Source organism: Salvelinus alpinus, chromosome 4, assembly GCF_045679555.1.
Source record: "Salvelinus alpinus chromosome 4, SLU_Salpinus.1, whole genome shotgun sequence".
Classification (NCBI taxonomy): Eukaryota; Metazoa; Chordata; class Actinopteri; order Salmoniformes; family Salmonidae; genus Salvelinus; species Salvelinus alpinus.
In genome coordinates, this window is record NC_092089.1 from 85,100,993 (window position 1) to 85,121,170 (window position 20,178).

A 20,178-nucleotide genomic window follows, 5' to 3' on the forward strand; every position below is an offset into this window, starting at 1 on the left:
ACCCTACTCTGGGGTAGGATTACATCTAGATTTCAAACACACACACACACACACACACACACACACACACACACACACACACACACACACACACACACACACACACACACACACACACACACACACACACACACACACACACACACACACACACACACACACACACACACACACGCATGTGCGCACACGCATGTGCGCACACACAGACACACACAGGTCACACGTGTAGGTGGAATTCATTAAAAACTAGAATAATCAAAGATGGGTTACAGTCATTTTTCTGAAGCTCCTTAATAAAACAGTGAGAGGAGGGCTGCTGTAGTGTTGCATGCTGTGCTCTCCAGTGGTTGTTGTTTACATGGAACTCCATGCTCTGGTTCACTAGCGGAGTTCCCAGCAGCTGGTTAACAAAGGATCAAAAGGGGCTAGTGGTAACTTGATTATCGAGTGGCGGCCGGATGGCGACAGAAACAGGCGCTAGGATCACACACACACACACACACACACACACACACACACACACACACACACACACACACACACACACACACACACACACACACACACACACACACACACACACACACACACACACACACACACACACGCATGTGCGCACACGCATGTGCGCACACACAGACACACACAGGTCACACGTGTAGGTGGAATTCATTAAAAACTAGAATAATCCAAGATGGGTTACAGTCATTTTTCTGAAGCTCCTTAATAAAACAGTGAGAGGAGGGCTGCTGTAGTGTTGCATGCTGTGCTCTCCAGTGGTTGTTGTTTACATGGAACTCCATGCTCTGGTTCACTAGCGGAGTTCCCAGCAGCTGGTTAACAAAGGATCAAAAGGGGCTAGTGGTAACTTGATTATCGAGTGGCGGCCGGATGGCGACAGAAACAGGCGCTAGGATCACACACACACACACACACACACACACACACACACACACACACACACACACACACACACACACACACACACACACACACACACACACACACACACACACACACACACACACACACACACACACACACACACACACACACACACACACACACACACACACACACACACACACGGTAGATGAATGTCAGGGTGGCTATATGCACATACTCAGCATAACTCTATCTCTGCCAACTCAATAAAGCATGTCTTATGTCCCACCAGGACAGATGAAAGTGTGTCTTTAGGATTCTGGAACGTTGACCTCTTCTTCTAAGACGCCCTGCTAGAGCTGCTGTAGTATGATCCAACCAGTGTAGCGTTACTGAGCCATGCAGCAGCTGGCTGCAGCGACTAACATAGCTAGGTCCAACTGTGGTTTGAGAGGACAGACTCAGGGTCAGTCTGTATTCTCGACAATGCATCCATCTTTATCCCTCTCCTCCCTCTATATCTCTATCTCTCCATCTCTCTGGGTATCTGTCCGACCCCTTCCCTTTCTCTTTTTGTATTTGCCTCTTCCCTCTTCCCCTACTATCTTCATCTCCTGCTGTCTCTCCATCTCCTTTCTCCCCTCCCCCTCTCCTCTCTCTCTCTCTCCCTCCTGCCATCTTGCAGGGCAGCAGAGCCAGACTCTGCAGGCGTTTGGGGAGGCTCCAGACCTCGCGGCCAGCGGGTGACACAGATTTCCGGGGGAAGGGGGATTAATCTCCAAATTACTGGAAAGGCACAAGGGGAATCTGGAGATTCAGGAATATAAAATCCCTTTGTCCGTGAGAGAAAGAAATGCACGATAGGACATGTTTCTTATTCAGTGGAAAACTGTAACAGCGTGCCTGTCTGCTTTTTACCCTGAGTTGGCAGGACTTCTGTAGGACACACACACACACACTGGTTCTCTGTGATCCCCTGACTGAAGGCACACAGGAAGTGCAACCATGGCCCAATTATAGCGTGACATCTCGCCTTGCCATTTCCATGGTTACGCTGTCCACCATCCCCCGGAGCGAACTGTGGAAGATTAAGGTCCTATCTTATCAGCCATCGTCACGGCAACCTCCACCCCCCCGGTCTGTGTGAGCTGGACTCTCTCTGCTTTCACCATGTTATTGAGGCCTTCACTGTGTGTGTGAGAATGAGTGTGTGTCTGCATACTACATGCTTGTGAATGAAATTGGAATTGAATCAGTGTGTGAACGGGAATGAGAGAGAGCGTGTGTGTGAATGGGAATGAGAGAGAGTGTGTGCGTGAATGTGTTGAGTGTGTGGTGAGTCATGTGCGCATGTGTTTGGTATGTGTACTTTTTGGTCATATATGTGTGTGTGTGTGGCTGGAAGGTAGTGATAAGGCCATCATGCATGCCTCCCCCCAAGACACACACACACACACACACACACACACACACACACACACACACACACACACACACACACACACACACACACACACACACACACACACACACACACACACACACACACACACACACACACACACACACATAAGCCTCACAGGAAATGGAGAGGGATCAGTCAGCCCCTGAAATACACAAAGAGACACTCTTGAAATACATACTCACCCCAACACACACATAGTGTAGACAGGCAGTTTCCTTGTCTTTATTCAGAAGGCAGACCGTAGAGATGTAAGAACTAGACACTAATCATGACCTAAGTACATCTACTACTCATTATTTTATTAACTGTGACATGAATAGAAAAACAAACATAAACATCATATTATGACCAGTCTGTCCTTCTTGGTTTGGCTTATATGGAAACAACCAGGTCAGAAGCTTCGATGACAAAATGTTCCAAATATGGAATATAAAAAGGAATAACATTTTCTATTAATTTACAATACTCTGTGCTTCATGAGGTGCTTCATGTTGGCTCAACAATATCTCAATCCATTGGTATGACTTCTCTTTTCTTCATTGGGTTTTCATCTTCATACTTCTGATTGTCGAAGGTTCTGTACTCTCCAAGCCAATCCAACAAGGCCAGCTGAATTTACTTTCTTTGCAGGTCCAGAGTGCCAATGTTCATGATCACATTCCAAATAGACAGAATCCTATTGTAACCATGGAAATGCTGCTCCTGATGGAAACACCATCTTCTATGAAAGGAGATGAAAGGGGTCAGAAAGCTGTGGTTAAATTAAAACACAAACACATGCATAAAGACTACTACACCGCCAGAAAGTAACACATTAACATCCACCACATGACCAAACGTATGTGGACACCTGCTCGTCGAACATCTCATTTCAAAATCACACCTGTCAGCAACAGGTGTGGCTGAAATGGCTGAATCCAATCATTTGAAGGGGTGTCCACATACTTTTGTATATATAGTGTAGTACAACTACAGCGGTATTACAGAGGTATATATTTTTTGGAGAGCAGTTGTCAGACCTCAGATAAAGTCAGACTGCCCTATTAATGCCCATTCTAAATAATAGTTTGTGTTTCTCCACTTCCTCTCACCTCGAACCCGGTGGCTGCCTTCTTCTTCAGCTGCTCACACTTCCTGTACTTGCAGATCTGGTGTCCGGTCTTACGGTTGCGGCAGGCGCTGCACTCTTCACAGTTCCCTGTACGTCGACACGGCACACACTCCCCGCATCGCTTCCTCTTCCTTCTCCCAGCTCCCCCGCCGCCAGGGGACGAGCTCTCGCCTCGCAACACCTCCACACCCTCCCCAACGCCAGCTATCCCCATTGACCCTCCACCACTAGTCAGGAACCCCCCTCCCCCTGCCATCAGAGCAAACAGGCCTGGGTTCAAGGGGAACCAGGAGCAGCCTAGCAGTGGGAGGAAGTCTGTCACACAACCCGTGCTGTCCCCTTCAGCCCCGGACCCACCCTCCATCTCCTCCCCTTCCACCCTAGCTTCCCCGGCCCCCAGCCCGCCCAGAGGGCCCTGGTCCCTGGGTGTGGGGGTCAGTGTCAAGGCCCCAGCCCTCATCAGCAGCTCTGCAGCATGTGCCAGGTGAAGACCACTGGGGGAGTCCCAGAGGTCTATGTTGGAGGAGTGGGCCCGGCGAGGCTTGGTCTGCCTGAGCTGGGTTGGCCTGTGCTGAGCTGCAGTGGGATGGAGGAGGCCCCTGACACCCATACTACTGGAGCTATGGCGGTGGGATAGTCTGTTAGTGTTGTTGAGATACTCAGAGAGGGAGCAGGGATGAGAGCGCTTCAGGCTTCGTCTTAGAGGCTCACTGAGGATCCTATTGGCTCTCTGCTGCTCTGGAGAGGAAGGGCCAGACATGTCCAGGGTATCTGTCATACTGGGTGGGGGTGGGAGATGGCAGGGCAATGCCAAGGTTAGAGCGGTGACAGCAGTCCAGCTGTCAGTTAGCCAATCCCAACTCTCTGACAGCTGTTATATTCCCATGATCCTCTCTGCCACCTTTATACCCTGTGGAGATGAACAGAGGAAGATGGAGAAGAGAAGAGGGGGAAGGAGATATGGAGGGAGACAGGGAAAAAGAGACAAAGAAAGCGGAGAGGGGGAGAAAATAAGTAGATGTTATTAGAGAGGCATTGGTCGATGGTTGGTTTTTATTTTTAGTGAAGGAGACAATAATGACATTGTAAGACACAGGCCTAAGTGTAATTAAGTGAATAATAGCCTATTTAATGTTTGAGTGAGCATGTAAAATGTGTCCAAAATATAGGCTACATCTGAGACTAAGAAACTATATATTTTGAATAACGTGACGCTTTCTACATTTACGTTAAGATAGACTACGTGTGGTTGCACCTGGGTTCTAAGGTGGACAAATCTATGCAATAATGGAATACCACAAACAAATAGCCTATTGCGCATATGCGCCAGTCAAATTTGGAGCGCGCATTTCGATTTGACTACTGTAGTTGTGATGTGAGCCAGGCTCGAGAATATACAATATCTACCTCTGAATGCTACCTTTTGTCTAGACTCTGTGACAGTCCAGGGTACGCGCGCGCACGACACGGTCGCAATAGATACATAAAATACGCTATAATTCATCAATAAACGATAACGTAGGTGTTCGAGTGATGTAATTGATAGTACTGTAAAGGTATGAATAGGTCATAACTCTCTCTTCAATATATTATTAATATCACATTAACACATCCTTTCGTAATTCGTGCACCTACCAATGCAATGCGAGCTGACCGGAGCCCCAGTGTCCAGTGGTTTGTCCGTGGTGTCTTCCACGAATATTGGAATAAATAAAGGGAGATGGAAAAAAATTATAGGATACTGTTAACTATTAGACATATCCAAGATTTATCTGCAGTGATCACACAAGAAAACGAAGCCGTAAACCATTTGTCCAATTCGGTAGCTGCACAGGTCCTTCGCCTTTCCCGTCTCGCATTCCCACCTCCTCGTCCCCGCCACTCACAGAGTCGAACATGCAAACACACTTCATAGATTTGGGGGGCGTCACACAAAAAGCGAACTGGAGTCATGGTCACGAGACCGCAGAAAAATGACCCCTTGACCACAATAGCAAATTCCTGTGCTCATTTCATTTCTGTGCCACACACCATTATACAAAACCATACAAAAAGACAGGTGACAAAGCCAAAGTCTTGAAATACAGGGGTAATTATCTTGGAAATAAAACAAATGATTGGAAAATGCTTTTTGAGACTGTTTAAGGAATCACTTTCTGGCATGAATGAAATTCATCAGACTGACATGTGAGTTATTGTATGTTATGTGTGTGTTCCTTCACATGTCATGTGATGCTGGTGGAAGCCAGACGTAACACTGTACGTGCCATCAGGCGAGAAGGGCGAGGGTGTTGTGGCCTGTTTAAAGGTGCACTGCATCAGCCTCAACCTCGTACTTCTCAGGGTACTAAGCAGGGTAGTCCACTCCACCTCTTGTCAAGAGTCCTGCAGTTTTGGCACACAGCCAGCTGTGGTGTGAGGCTGAGTGTGTGTGTGTGGCCGTCAGCCTAGGCAGCAGTAATATGGAGAGGGGGCTGCCAAATCGTAATCCTCATGCCTGCTAGTTCAGCGAGAGCAGCTCCTAGCGGCTAGAGAAAATATTGCCTTGTGTCAGTGGGTAAAATTGCATACATCGGCGCACATAAACTGCTTTGCAGTGAGACATAAAATCAGCACCACATCATGTTGGTCTTCTACGTCTCAGGAAAGGAATGACAGTAGACACACAAGTCTGACCACTTTAAGAAAACTTTTATTCACAATATACGGGCCAAAATACATCACCATCAAGTCAGTCATATTCACTAGAACATGTACAGTGGGGAGAACAAGTATTTGATACACTGCCGATTTTGCAGGTTTTCCTACTTACAAAGCATGTGGAGGTCTGTAATTTTTATCATAGGTACACTTCAACTGTGAGAGACGGAATCTAAAACAAAAATCCAGAAAATCACATTGTATGATTTTTAAGTAATTAATTTGCATTTTATTGCATGACATAAGTATTTGATACATCAGAAAAGCAGACCTTAATATTTGGTACAGAAACCTTTGTTTGCAATTACAGAGATCATACGTTTCCTGTAGTTCTTGACCAGGTTTGCACACACTGCAGCAGGGATTTTGGCCCACTCCTCCATACAGACCTTCTCTAGATCCTTCAGGTTTCGGGGCTGTCGCTGGGCAATACGGACTTTCAGCTCCCTCCAAAGATTTTCTATTGGGTTCAGGTCTGGAGACTGGCTAGGCCACTCCAGGACCTTGAGATGCTTCTTACGGAGCCACTCCTTAGTTGCCCTGGCTGTGTGTTTCGGGTTGTTGTCATGCTGGAAGACTCAGCCACGACCCATCTTCAATGCTCTTACTGAGGGAAGGAGGTTGTTGGCCAAGATCTCGCGATACATGGCCCCATCCATCCTCCCCTCAATACGGTGAAGTCGCCCTGTCCCCTTTGCAGAAAAGCATCCCCAAAGAATGATGTTTCCACCTCCATGCTTCACGGTTGGGATGGTGTTCTTGGTTGTCCTCATCCTTCTTCTTCCTCCAAACACGGCGAGTGGATTTTAGACCAAAAGGCTCTATTTTTGTCTCATCAGACCACATGACCTTCTCCCATTCCTCCTCTGGATCATCCAGATGGTCATTGGCAAACTTCAGACAGGCCTGGACATGCGCTGGCTTGAGCAGGGGGACCTTGCGTGCGCTGCAGGATTTTAATCTGTGACGGCGTAGTGTGTTACTAATGGTTTTCTTTGAGACTGTGGTCCCAGCTCTCTTCAGGTCATTGACCAGGTCCTGCCGGGTAGTTCTGGGCTGATCCCTCACCTTCCTCGTGATCATTGATGCACCACGAGGTGAGATCTTGCATGGAGCCCCAGACCGAGGGTGATTGACCGTCATCTTCAACTTCTTCCATTTTCTAATAATTGCGCCAACAGTTGTTGCCTTCTCCCCAAGCTGCTTGCCTATTGTCCTGTAGCCCATCCCAGCCTTGTGCAGGTCTACAATTTAACCCTGATGTCCTTACACAGCTCTCTGGTCTTGGCCATTGTGGAGAGGTTGGAGTCTGTTTGATTGAGTGTGTGGACAGGTGTCTTTTATACAGGTAACGAGTTCAAACAGGTGCAGTTAATACAGGTAATGAGTGGAGAACAGGAGGGCTTCTTAAAGAAAAACTAACAGGTCTGTGAGAGCCGGAATTCTTACTGGTTGGTAGGTGATCAAATACTTATGTCATGCAATAAAATGCAAATTAATTACTTAAAAATCATACAATGTGATTTTCTGGATTTTTGTTTTAGATTCCGTCTCTCACAGTTGAAGTGTACCTATGATAAACATTACAGACCTCTACATGCTTTGTAAGTAGGAAAACCTGCAAAATCGGCAGTGTATCAAATACTTGTTCTCCCCACTGTATCTCTTTTGGACATTAACAATATATATTCCTAAAGGTTGTACTTTGAACACTGGAATAGACAATAGTCTTAGAGGGGAAATGAAAGTGCCCTCTTGTGTCAGAGGATATAGAAATAAAGGGTAGCACCTTCCCCACTCTCAGTCATGTATTATTCATCTCGTAGTTAAGACCATTAAGACCAATGGCTCAATAACATTAATTACATGAGCTTCTAAGACACAAATCATATCATGTAACATTCCTTTGGGGTTTTGACTGTGGGTTGTATGAAGGCGGTTTGAGTAGGAGTGCTGCTCTGCGTGGTTGTACGACCTCTGGATGGACATGGCAAGTGATCGTTTGACTCTGGTGTATGTGGCATGTGACTGACTGGTGTTGAATGATGATTTGATAGGAGGGGCGAGGAGGGGAAAGGAAGGTTGGTTAAGCATCCTTCTTCTTGATGATGAGGGGACCCACGTTGTCCCCAGTGATCTCGTTGTGCTTGGTATGGGAACCGTCACAGTAGGGGAACTGTGGGGAGATTGAAAAATCGGCGATACCCAAAGGGGAAATTTACACAAAGAAGTAAATAACATAAGGTATAATCTCACCAGCCATCTCCTTAAAAATCCCATAACAAACTATACTTCGCAAAACGGCCAAAGTAGCAAATTATAGTTGATAATGATAGTGAATAATTTGCCCTGAGACATAACTATAGACTGCTATGGCATCCAACTATGGCACCAGGGACCATAGGAGTCTACAGCCAAGTTTTAAGGCAAATAAAGGAAGAAGTGCCCACCTTCTTGGACCTCCAGCAGCGGCAGTAGACGGCCTTGCTGCCAATGTCTTCTATGTCGAAGCTGTGCACCACCTTGGCACTGTCCTTACACACACAGGTGTTGACCTGGCTTTTCTTACGCCCAGTGAAGTACCGGCTCACCAGGAAGCCACCTAGAGCAGCCGCCACAGCCACTGGCACTAGGACAGTCAGCTGGTCTGAAATTCAAGAACACATACAGGCATACATAAACAGAGAGAATGCACATGTACACTGTCAGCAGTTTTTGTAATTTTATCAGTAACTTACTGTATTAATCAACAGTATGACACTGTTTAACTGAATGTAGTAGTTTACCATAGAATACACAGTAAAATACCATACATTGTTTTACAGCACACTGTAAGACCTTTCTGTAATTTCAACAGTAAAACACAGTAGAATGCACAGTGAAATACCATAAATGTGTTTTACAGTATTAATTATGGTGCATTGTGGGAAAATGTTTGTGAGTGGGGAAAGAGTCTCTGGCTCCGAAACGTATTTTAAGGCATGCCTTGTAAGAGCCTATATTTGTTGCACCTGTGAGTGAGAATGCAGTACCCCCACATAATACAGTAATATCCTGTATTTTAGGAATTCTACAAACCTTGTGTCACGTTCCTGACCTTATTTCCTTTGTTTAGTCTTTGTTTAGTTGGTCAGGATGTGAGCTGGGTGGGCATTCTATGTTTTGGGTTTCTATGTTGGGTTTGTTGTTTGGCCTAATATGGTTCTCAATCAGAGGCAGGTGTTTGTCATTGTCTCTGATTGGGAACCATATTAAGGTAGCCTGTTTGCACTGTTGGTTTGTGGGTGATTGTTTTCTGTCTTTGTGTTCTGCACCAGATAGGACTGTTTTCGGTTTTCACATTTATTGTTTTGTAGCTTGTAGTGTTCAAGTTATTATTCTTTATTAAATCATGTTGAACACTAGCCGCGCTGCGTTTTGGTTCTCTCCTTCATCCCAGGAAGAAAGCCGTTACACCTTGTTCTGAAAATATACAGTAACATACTGGCCATTTAGCAAATCTGACCATAATTCTATTCTCCTGATTCCTGCTTACAAGCAAAAACTAAAGCAGGATGTACCAGTGACTCGCTCAATACAGAAGTGGTCAGATGATACGGATGCTACGCTACAGGACTGTATTGTTAGCACAGACTGGAATATGTTCTGGGATTCATCAATGGCATTGAGGAGTATACCACCTCAATCACCGGCTTCATCAATAAGTGCATCAACGATGTCATCCCCACAGTAACTGTACGTACATTTCCCAACAAGAAGCCATGGAATACAGGCAACATCCGCACCGAGCTAATGGCTAGGGCTTCCACTTTCAAGGAGTGGGACACTAATCCGGAAGCTTAGAAGAAATCCCGCTATGCACTCAGACGAACCATCAAACAGGCAAAACGTCAATACAGGACTAGATTGAATCATACTACACCGGCTCTGACGCTCGTCAGATGTGGCAGGGCTTGAAAACTATTATGGACTACAAAGGGAACACCAGCCGCGAGCTTCCCAGTGACACGAGCCAACCAGACAAGCTAAATGCCTTTTAAGCTCGCTTTGAGGCAAGAAACACTGAAGCATGCATGAGAGCACCAGCTGTTCCGGACGACTGTGTGATCACGCTCTCTGCAGCCGATGTGAGCAAGACCTTTTTAAACAGGTCAACATTCACAAAGCCGCAGGGTCAGATGGATTACCAGGACGTGTACTCAAAGCATGCGCGGACCAACTGGCAAGTGTCTTCACTGATATTTTCAACCTCTCCCTGTCCAAGTCTGTAATACCTAGATGTTTCAAACAGACCACCATAGTCCCTGTGCCCAAGATGGCGAAGGTAACCTGCCTAAATTATTACCGCCCCGTAGCACTCACATCGGTAGCCATGAAGTGCTTTGAAAACCATATTCCCTACAAAGTTCCTCACTAAGCTAAGGACCCTGGGACTAAACACCTCCCACTGAAACTGGATCCTGGACTTCCTGACGGGCCGCCCCCAGGTGGTAAGGGTAGGCAGCAACATATTTGCCACACAGATCCTCAAAACTGCGGCCCTTCAGGAGTGCGTGCTTAGTACCATCCTGTACTCCCTGTTCACCCACGACTGTGTGGCCAAGCACGACTCCAACACCATCATTAAGTTTGCTGACGACACAACGGTGGTTGGCCTGATCACCGACAACGATGAGACAGCTTATAGGGAGGTCAGAAACCTGGCAGTGTGGTGCCAGGTCAACAACCTCTCTCTCAATGTGAGCAAGACAAAGGAGCTGATCATGGACTATAGGAAAAGGAGGGCCGAACAGGCCTCCCTTAACATCGACGGGACTAAAGTGGAGCAGGTCGAGAGTTTCAAGTTCTTTGCTGTCCACATCACCAACAAACTATCATGGGGCCAAGCTTCCTGACATCCAGGAACTATATAGTAGGCTGTGTCACAGAGGAAGGCTAAAAAAATAGTCAAAGACTCCCGTCACCCAAGTCATAGACTGTTCTCTCTGCTACCGCACGACAAGCGGTACCGGAGCTCCAAGTCAAGGACCAAAATGCTCCTTAACAGTTTCTACCCCCAAGCTGTAAGACTGCGGAACAAACTAAACTAATCAAACTTTTTTGGTTACTACATGATTCCATATGTGTTATTTCATAGTTTTGATGTCTTCACTGTTATTCTACAATGTAGAAAATAGTAAAAAAATAAAAACCCTTGAATGAGTATGTGTGTCCAAACTTTTTACGGATATTGTATGTCGACACCTGCTCGAAAGAACATCTCATTCCAAAATCATGGGCATTAATATGGAGTTGGTCCCCCCTTTGCTGCTATAACAGCCTCCACTCTTCTGGGAAGGCTTTCCATTAGATGTTGGAACATTGCTGCAGGGATTTCAAATCAAATCAAATTGTATTTGTCACATGCGCCGAATACAACAGGTGTAGACCTTACAGTGAAATCCTTACTTACAAGCCCTTAACCAACAATGCAGTTTTAAGAAAATACCTCCCAAAAAGTAAGAGATAAGAATAACAAATAATGAAAGAGCAGCAGTAAATAATAATAGCGGGGCTATATACAGGGGGTACCGGTACAGAGTCAATGTGCGGGGGCACCGGTGTCGAGGTAATTGAGGTAATATGTACATGTAGGTAGAGTTATTAAAGTGACTATGCATAGATAATAACAGAGAGTAGCAGCAGCAAAGAAGTGGCAATGCAAATAGTCTGGGTAGCCATTTGATTTGCTTCCATTCTGACACAAGAGCTTTAGTGAGGTCGGGCACTGATGTTGGGCGATTAGGCCTGGCTCGCAGTCAGTGTTCCCATTCATCCCAAAGGTGTTCGATGGGGTTGAGGTCAGGGCTCTGTGCAGGCCAGTCAAGTTCTTCCACACCGATCTCGATAAACCATTTCTGTATGGACCTCGCTTTGTGCACGGTGGCATTGTCATGCTGAAATGGGAAAGGGCCTTCCCCAAACTGTTGCCACAAAGTTGGAAGCACAGAATCATCTAGAATGTCAATGTATGCTGTAGCGTTAAGATTTCCCTTCACTGGAACTAAGGGGCTTAGCCCGAAGGATGAAAAACAGTCCCAGACCATTATTCCCACCAAATGCTATATTTGGCACTATGCATTCAGGCAGGTAGCGTTCTCCTGGCAACTGCCAAACCCGGATTCGTCCGTCGGACTGCCAGATGGTAAAGTGTAATTCATCACTCCAGAGAACCCGTTTCCACTGGTCCAGGCGGCGAGCTTAACACCACTCCCAGCCGACGCTTGGTATTGCGCATGGTGAACTTAGGTTTGTGTGTGGCTGCTCGGCCATGGAAACCCATTTCATGAAGCTCCTGACAAACAGTTATTGTGCTGACGTTACTTCCAGAGGCAGTTTGGAACTCGGTATTGAGTGTTGTAACCGAGGAAAGACGTACTCGGCGGTCCCGTTTTGTGAGCTTGTATGGCCTACCACTTCGCAGCTGAGCCGTTGTTGCTCCTAGATGTTTCCACTTCACAATAACAGCACTTTCAGTTCACCGGGGCAGCTCTAGCAGGGCAGAAATTTGATGAACTGACTTTTTGGAAAGGTGGCATCCTGTAATGGTGCCACTTTAAAAGTCACTGAGCTCTTCCGTAAGGCCATTCTTCTGCCAATGTTTGTCTATGGAGATTGCACGGCTGTGTGCTCGATTTTATACACCTGTCAGCAATGGGTGTGGCTGAAATAGCCGAGTCCACTAATGTGTACATATATATATAGTGTATATTAATGTGTGCCTTAAGTGCCTTAAGTGGCTATATTTGTTGCACCCATTAGTGAGAGTACTGTACCAATTTAAGTGATATGTGGTGGTAGTTCCCTAACAATTAAATGTATATAGGGATCAAATCAGAGTGGTGTCATGTCTTTAACCTTTTAATGTTTTAATATTTACCCATGTCCATTTGATCTGTGTTGCCCTGTAATCACAGCCAGTTTGGAAGCCTTTGGTTAGGCCTCTAGAAGTGCAAGTGATGTAATGATGTTCATGAATATGCTGTTATATGCAAATACCTACAGCAAACCTGCTTGCTATAATCCCTTGTAATATATATATAAAATTTTCTTGCAGTTAAAAGTAAACTTTTACAGTGTTTCCTTGCTCTGCCATCAAGTTACCGTGAACATGATTAACTACAACAGTTTCAGTAACGGTTAAAGAAACGTTTTACTTGTAAATCAGATTACAGTAAAAATATTGGTACCAAAAAATGTACTACTGTGAAATGGATTACAGTAGCTGTACGGGCCAATTGCTGCCAGTAAATTACTGTGCATTTTACAGGAAATGTTTTACAATGTACAGACCAAAAGTCAGAAAATGCATATTTACTGTGAAACTTCAATTAATAGCCCAGGCTTTTATTTGCTGAAATTACTGAACACAACAGGCACTTATTAGAGAAAGGTTCTATTAAGTTTTCATGTACTGAATAAAAATCTAATGTTTCCATCGCATTTTCAACTCTATGGATAGTTTGTCAAACTGTTGCGTTAAATAGCAAATGTCTCTACTCTAGTCTTGGCACGTGCGCTCTAGCCAACAGCTGACAGATACAGTGCTGGTAGGCTAGACTACATGATGAGATTATAGACAAGAGTGAGAATGTTTTTATTTGTCAAAATGGCAGTCAAGCATTGATCATCATGTCACCAGAATAAGACCCTGGAAATGCATTGGAAAGGAGCATCATCAAGCTCATCACTGTGCACTTTCACCACCCTGTGAAGTTCATCATAACTTATTGCATCTGAAGTGTAATTTAAACTGCATGGTTTCTCGAGTCGTAGTGGGAGGACCACACATCATGTCATCGCCTGACTTCAAGTTTACTTCGATATAAAGGTGTTTCCATCGTCATTGCTTGCAAAATTCATTTTAAAGACACAAAAAGATCCCACCATGTCGAATGAACAAATGATCTGTCGGCATTTATGAAAGTGTACCGAAACTTCCTGTTTCCATCAGAGCTGTCATTTTTTTAATATGGTATGGCTTTACTCACATAAAAACTGTCGATGGAAACGTGGTAACTGACAGAATAATTATTCTCCTCTTTGACTGTGCGTTTTTGGCAGTTCTGACTTTCGCCACTAGAGGGCGATCAGTCCATTTCTGGGGGTCTGTACTCCCGATGTTGTTGACTGTTTTTGTGCCTGCCAGTTAGCTAGCAGTTCTCAGCTGTTACCAGCACTGAGGTAAAATAAGAACTTTAGACTGTGTCAAAGATTTTCGCCTGTTGCTTTCAAGGTAATTATCATGCTGAAACATGAGGTGGGTCAACATGGCAGATGATGGGCACAGCAATGGGCCTCAGGATCTCGTCTCGGTATCTCTGTGCATTCAAATTGCTGTAAATAAAATGCAATTGTATTTGTTGTCCGTAGCTTATGCCTGCCCATACCATAACCCCACCACCACCATGGGCCACCCTGTTCACAACGTTGACATCAGCAAACTGCTTACCCACACTTTTATTTATTTCACCTTTATTTAACCAGGTAGGCTAGTTGAGAACAAGTTCTCATTTGCAACTGCGACCTGGCCAAGATAAAGCAAAGCAGTGTGACACAGACAACAACACAGAGTTACACATGGAGTAAACAATAAACAAGCCAATAACACAATAAACAAGTCAATGACATAGTAGAAAAAATAAAGTCTATATACAGTGTGTGCAAAATGCATGAGGAGGTAGGCAATAAATAGGCCATAGGAGCAAATAATTACAATTTAGCAGATTAACACTGGAGTGATAAATGAGCAGATGATGATGTGCAAGTAGAGATACTGGTGTGCAAAAGAGCAGAAAAGTAAATAAAATAAAAACAGTATGGGGATGAGGTAGGTAGATTGGGTGGGCTATTTACAGATGGACTATGTACAGCTGCAGCGATCGGTTAGCTGCTCAGATAGTTGATGTTTAAAGTTGGTGAGGGAAATAAAAGTCTCCAACTTCAGCGATTTTTGCAATTAGTTCCAGTCACAGGCAGCAGAGAACTGTAAGGAAAGGCGGCCAAATGAGGTGTTGGCTTTGGGGATGATCAGTGAGATATACCTGCTGGAACGTGTGCTACGGGTGGGTGTTGTTATCGTGACCAGTGAACTGAGATAAAGCGGAGCTTTACCTAGCAAAGACTTATAGATGACCTGGAGCCAGTGGGTCTGGCGACGAATATGTAGCGAGGGTCAGCCGACTAGAGTATACAGGTCGCAGTGGTGGGTGGTATAAGGTGATTTGGTAACAAAACGGATGGCACTGTGATAGACTGCATCCAGTTTGCTGAGTAGAGTGTTGGAAGCTATTTTGTAGATGACATCGCCGAAGTCGAGGATCGGTAGGATAGTCAGTTTTACGAGGGTAAGTTTGGCGGCGTGAGTGAAGGAGGCTTTGTTGCGAAATAGAAAGCCGATTCTAGATTTGATTTTGGATTGGAGATGTTTAATATGAGTCTGGAAGGAGAGTTAACAGTCTAGCCAGACACCTAGGTATTTATAGTTGTCCACATATTCTAGGTCGGAACCGTCCAGGGTGGTGATGCTAGTCGGGCGGGCGGGTGCGGGCAGCGAACGGTTGAAAAGCATGCATTTGGTTTTACTAACCATACACGTGGTCTGTAGTTGTGAGGCCGGTTGGGTGTACTGGCAAATTCTCTAAAATGACGTTGGAGGCGGGTTATGGTAGAGAAATTAACATTCAATTCTCTGGCAACAGCTCTGGTGGACATTCCTGCAGTCAGCATGCCAATTGCACGCTCCCTTAAAACTTGAGACATCTGTGCCATTGTGTTGTATCCACATTTTAGAGTGGCCTTTAATTGTCCCTGCACAAGGTGCACCTGTGTTATGATCATGCTGTTTAATCAGCTTCTTGATATGCCACAAAGTGAAAATACTCACTAACAGGGATATAAACACATTTGAGCACAACATTTGAGAGAAATAAGCTTTTTGTGCATATGACATTTTGGGGGAGATTTTTATTTCAGAAGAACACTTTACATCTTCTGTTTATATTTTTGTTCAGTGTAAAATGTTTATATCTTATGCTGTGAGTGATGGGGGTCAAAAATCGAGCAGTGGAACCCTTGTCCCTTGGTTTAGCAGCCAATGCCTAGCAGTTTCTTACAGGCCTTACTGGCGATAAAAACGGATGATTGCCATAATTTAAAAAACTATTATTTAATGTAACAAATCAAACATTAAACCTCTTCAACAATTCATGGTAATTCATGGTAACCTCGTAAATAATTTCTTTAGACCCCACATTTATTTGAAACGTGTTTATTTGCTGAAATCAATGTGTGCATTTGCGCCACTGTTTGCTGAAATTAATGTGTGCCCTTGCCCGGCTATTAAAAGGGACAGGCAGGTATTTGAGACTGCGTTTAATTAAAGTTTTAAGGTATGCAGAAAGAATTTTCACCTTACAGAAGACCAGGTTTTCCTCTTTAACCTTGTAATAAAGGTCTATACACAACACTATTACTCAAGTTCCGTTCCGTTTTTTAATCCATGAATATATGCGCACGTAGGCTATTAGTGTATCACAACACAAGAAATGTGGCTAGACTACACGCCTCTTCTTATTTTAAAATGTGAAAAGATTAGCCTACTATGGTAGGTCTACATTGCCATGGCGATTAGAATGGACATCTTAGACATTGGTTTTAAACATAACAATACTTCTCTAGCACGACCGACTACCACAACTGCCCCAATATATTGCCTGGCCCTTAGCCCCACATAACCCGCTATGAAATCTGATATCGCGGCACTGCTGGGCCAACATGCGTTCTGGAGCTCTGCGCACGCACGTAAACGGAGAAAGGCGATTTACTGGTTGGAATCTACAACTGTACTATGGTCAACAAAATGGCAGATAGCATAGAGCCACATTTATTTTCATAAGTAGGTTTATGAAAACAATCGAGTTTGTCAAGGATTTGGAGAGCAAGAACTGTTGAGCACAGGCTACAGCGGCTTAGCTGCAGAAGTAATGGCCACACACAAACCACCTGACACAGACTAGCGAGGTGCACTGGGCTGACTGGTGGTAAGGTTGTCCTAACCTGGTTAAATTGATTGGTAAATGTCCACTGTCCTGATTAACAACCTGATACGCAACTGACTATATTTATGGCTTCTCTCAAATGGTTGCTTTCAAGTATCATTGGGTGCAGTGGGCTAATGATTGTAGTAAACAAGGTAAATGTCCAATTTGTAAGTCGCTCTGGATAAGAGCGTCTGCTAAATGACTTAAATGTAAATGTAATGTCCTTATATTTAGGCTACATAATTTGTGTTTACAGGGACTGGAGCTGTGCCTAAATATGGCGAGTGTTTTGAATAGATCAACTGTTCATTATTAATAGACAGACTATTCACAGGGTCTATTCATAAAGTTCACTTAGGCAGCCGTTAACTTAGAGAACTATAAAAGCAATTGCTTTACCTTTCGATATCTGGAATCCATGACTCTCGATTACCACTGGGGATGACATTGGCAACGAGGGAATTGGAGGTAACGGTAAACCTTGGGTTGCCAGCCTGTCGGTTGGTCGGTGTTATGTTTGGGTCTTGCGCACCAAGGTCAATCAGAATAAATCTGAACCCTGTCCTTTCTGACCGACTGTACCAGCCCAGACTGAACGACGTCACTGGTGTGATGACCAATAGGACCGGCCAATCAATCCCATTATCAAAATGGTTACAAGCTAACTGTAGGTCAGGGTTCGCCAACTGACCGCCCGCGGCCCATTTATTTTGGCCTCAACTTTTCTGAGCAAATAAACATATTTAATCATCGTCATTGTTGGAAACAAAAAATGGTTAAAGACGAGCAAATAAGCTAATTGTGATTTTAATTTTGTAAATCTGTTCCACAGTATTCCCGTGCATAAGAGACATGTGATTTTATACAAATTAAATTGTTTTAGTCAAATATATCTGTATGCAGAAAAAAATGTTTTGCTCGCGCTGTATATATCGGTCCCCTAATGCAGCATTAGTAAAGGCCTACTTTTGTGATTTTTTAAATTTACTAAATATATTTGAGTGTTTACCAGCGTTTGTAACTGGAGCCTGACAATTATCTGCACAAAACAGTAATTTTGATAATACTCGTGGAATATAAAAATACTTGCTTGATATGCTTTCCAGTTTCTTGAAATACTTTGCAAATGCAACTTATTTCGATGTGAAAACTGAAATGGTCTATTCATTCCTTTTACATTTTTGTACTGTGTATGCTCTTATCCAGAGCAACTTACAGTAATGAGTGCATAATTTTTCATACTGGTCCCCCGTGAGAATTGAAACCACAACCCACGCATTGCAAACACCATGCTCTACCAACTGAGCCACATCACTAACCATTTGATGTCGCAAAGAACTCAATTACTGTATTGTGCATTGTTATTCTTCATGGTGATGGAAAGTCAACAGGTAAAAGGTATGACCAGCCTATGGACAATACATTAATGTACATTGACGTTGTGGTTTGAAAGGATGGTAAATTAATACTGCACAAAAAGTTCTTCCCATGTTATTTGATCAAGAAAAATATTTAATTTGATGTGGATGTTTTGTGTCTTTGCCCATAACTTTGTTTGAGGACAGGGTTTTGTTCTTTCCGGATTCCAATAGAATGACAACCGCAGAGAAAGTGACAGGGAAACAACTCTTACAATTCCAGCTATTGAATCCTGCAAGATACTGTTCTTAATTACACAACTACCTTGTTGGCAAAGCAGAAAAAATGCTTTTGCCTGTGCTACATATGTAAACTCAGCAAAAAAAGAAACATCCCTTTTTCAGGACCCTGTCTTTCAAAGATAATTCGTAAAAATCCAAATAACTTCACAGATCTTCATTGTGAAGGGTTTAAACACTGTTTCCCATGCTTGTTCAATGAACCATAAACAATGAATGAATATGCACCTGTGGAACGGTCATTAAAACACTAACAGCTTACAGACGGTAGGCAATTCAGGGTACAGTTATGAAAACTTAGAAAGGCCTCTAGTGTCCTACTGACTCTGAAAAACACCAAAAGAAAGATGCCCAGGGTCCATGCTCATCTGCGTGGACGTGCCTTAGGCATGATGCAAGGAGGCATGAGGACTGCAGATGTGGCCAGGGCAATAAATTGCAATGTCTGTTCTGTGAGACGCCTAAGACAGTGCTACAGGGAGACAGGACGGCGAGCAGATCGTCCTCGCAGTGGCAGACCACGTGTAACAACACCTGCACAGGATCGGTACATCCGAACATCACACCTGCGGGACAGGTACAGGATGGCAAAACAACTGCCCGAGTTAAACCAAGAACGCACAATCCCTCCATCAGTGCTGACTGTCCGCAATAGGCTGAGAGAGGCTGGACTGAGGGCTTGTAGGCCTGTTGTAAGGCAGGTCCTCACCAGACATTACCGGCAACAACGTCACCTATGGGCACAAACCCACAATCGCTGGACCAGACAGGACTGGCAAAAAGACCTCACAGCCGAATCGCAAATTTGTCTCATCAGTGATGATGGTCGGATTCGCGTTTATCGTCAAAGGAATGAGCGTTACACCGAGGCCTGTACTCTGGAGCGGGATCGATTTGGAGGTTCCGTCGTGGTCTGGGGCGATGTGTCACAGCATCATCGGACTGAGCTTGTTGTCATTGCAGGGAATATCAATGATGTGCGTTACAGGGAAGACATCCTCCTCCCTCATGTGGTACCCTTCCTGCAGGCTCATCTTGACATGACCCTCCAGCATGACAACGCCACCAGCCATACTGCTCGTTCTGTGCGTGATTTCCTGCAAGACAGGAATGTCAGTGTTCTGCCATGGCCAGCGAAGAGCCCCGATCTCAATCCCATTGAGCACGTCTGGGACCTGTTGGATCGGAGGGTGAGGGCTAGGGCCATTCCCCCAGAAATGTCCAGGCACTTGCAGGTGCCTTGGTGGAAGAGTGGGGTAACATCTCACAGTAAGAACT

At 44.6% G+C, this 20,178-nt stretch overlaps 2 protein-coding genes across 2 annotated transcripts; both read right to left on the bottom strand.

Annotated features, from left to right (window-relative positions):
- Positions 1-2,545: 2,545 nt before the first annotated feature.
- On the bottom strand, positions 2,546-5,289 carry LOC139574632 (CXXC-type zinc finger protein 5-like). Its single transcript, XM_071399381.1, has 3 exons — positions 5,097-5,289; positions 3,442-4,371; positions 2,546-3,071 (listed from the first exon to the last, which is right to left on the bottom strand). Exons 2-3 carry the CDS (start codon positions 4,237-4,239, stop codon positions 3,027-3,029), a joined length of 843 nt encoding a protein of 280 aa, XP_071255482.1. The 5' UTR covers positions 4,240-4,371; positions 5,097-5,289; the 3' UTR covers positions 2,546-3,026.
- A 2,530-nt stretch (positions 5,290-7,819) lies between these two features.
- Positions 7,820-17,800, bottom strand: LOC139574634 (CDGSH iron-sulfur domain-containing protein 1). The gene is made up of 3 exons (XM_071399383.1): positions 17,642-17,800; positions 8,612-8,808; positions 7,820-8,337 (listed from the first exon to the last, which is right to left on the bottom strand). The coding sequence occupies exons 1-3, from the start codon at positions 17,688-17,690 to the stop codon at positions 8,248-8,250; spliced, it is 336 nt and encodes a 111-aa protein (XP_071255484.1). The 5' UTR covers positions 17,691-17,800; the 3' UTR covers positions 7,820-8,247.
- Positions 17,801-20,178: the final 2,378 nt, after the last annotated feature.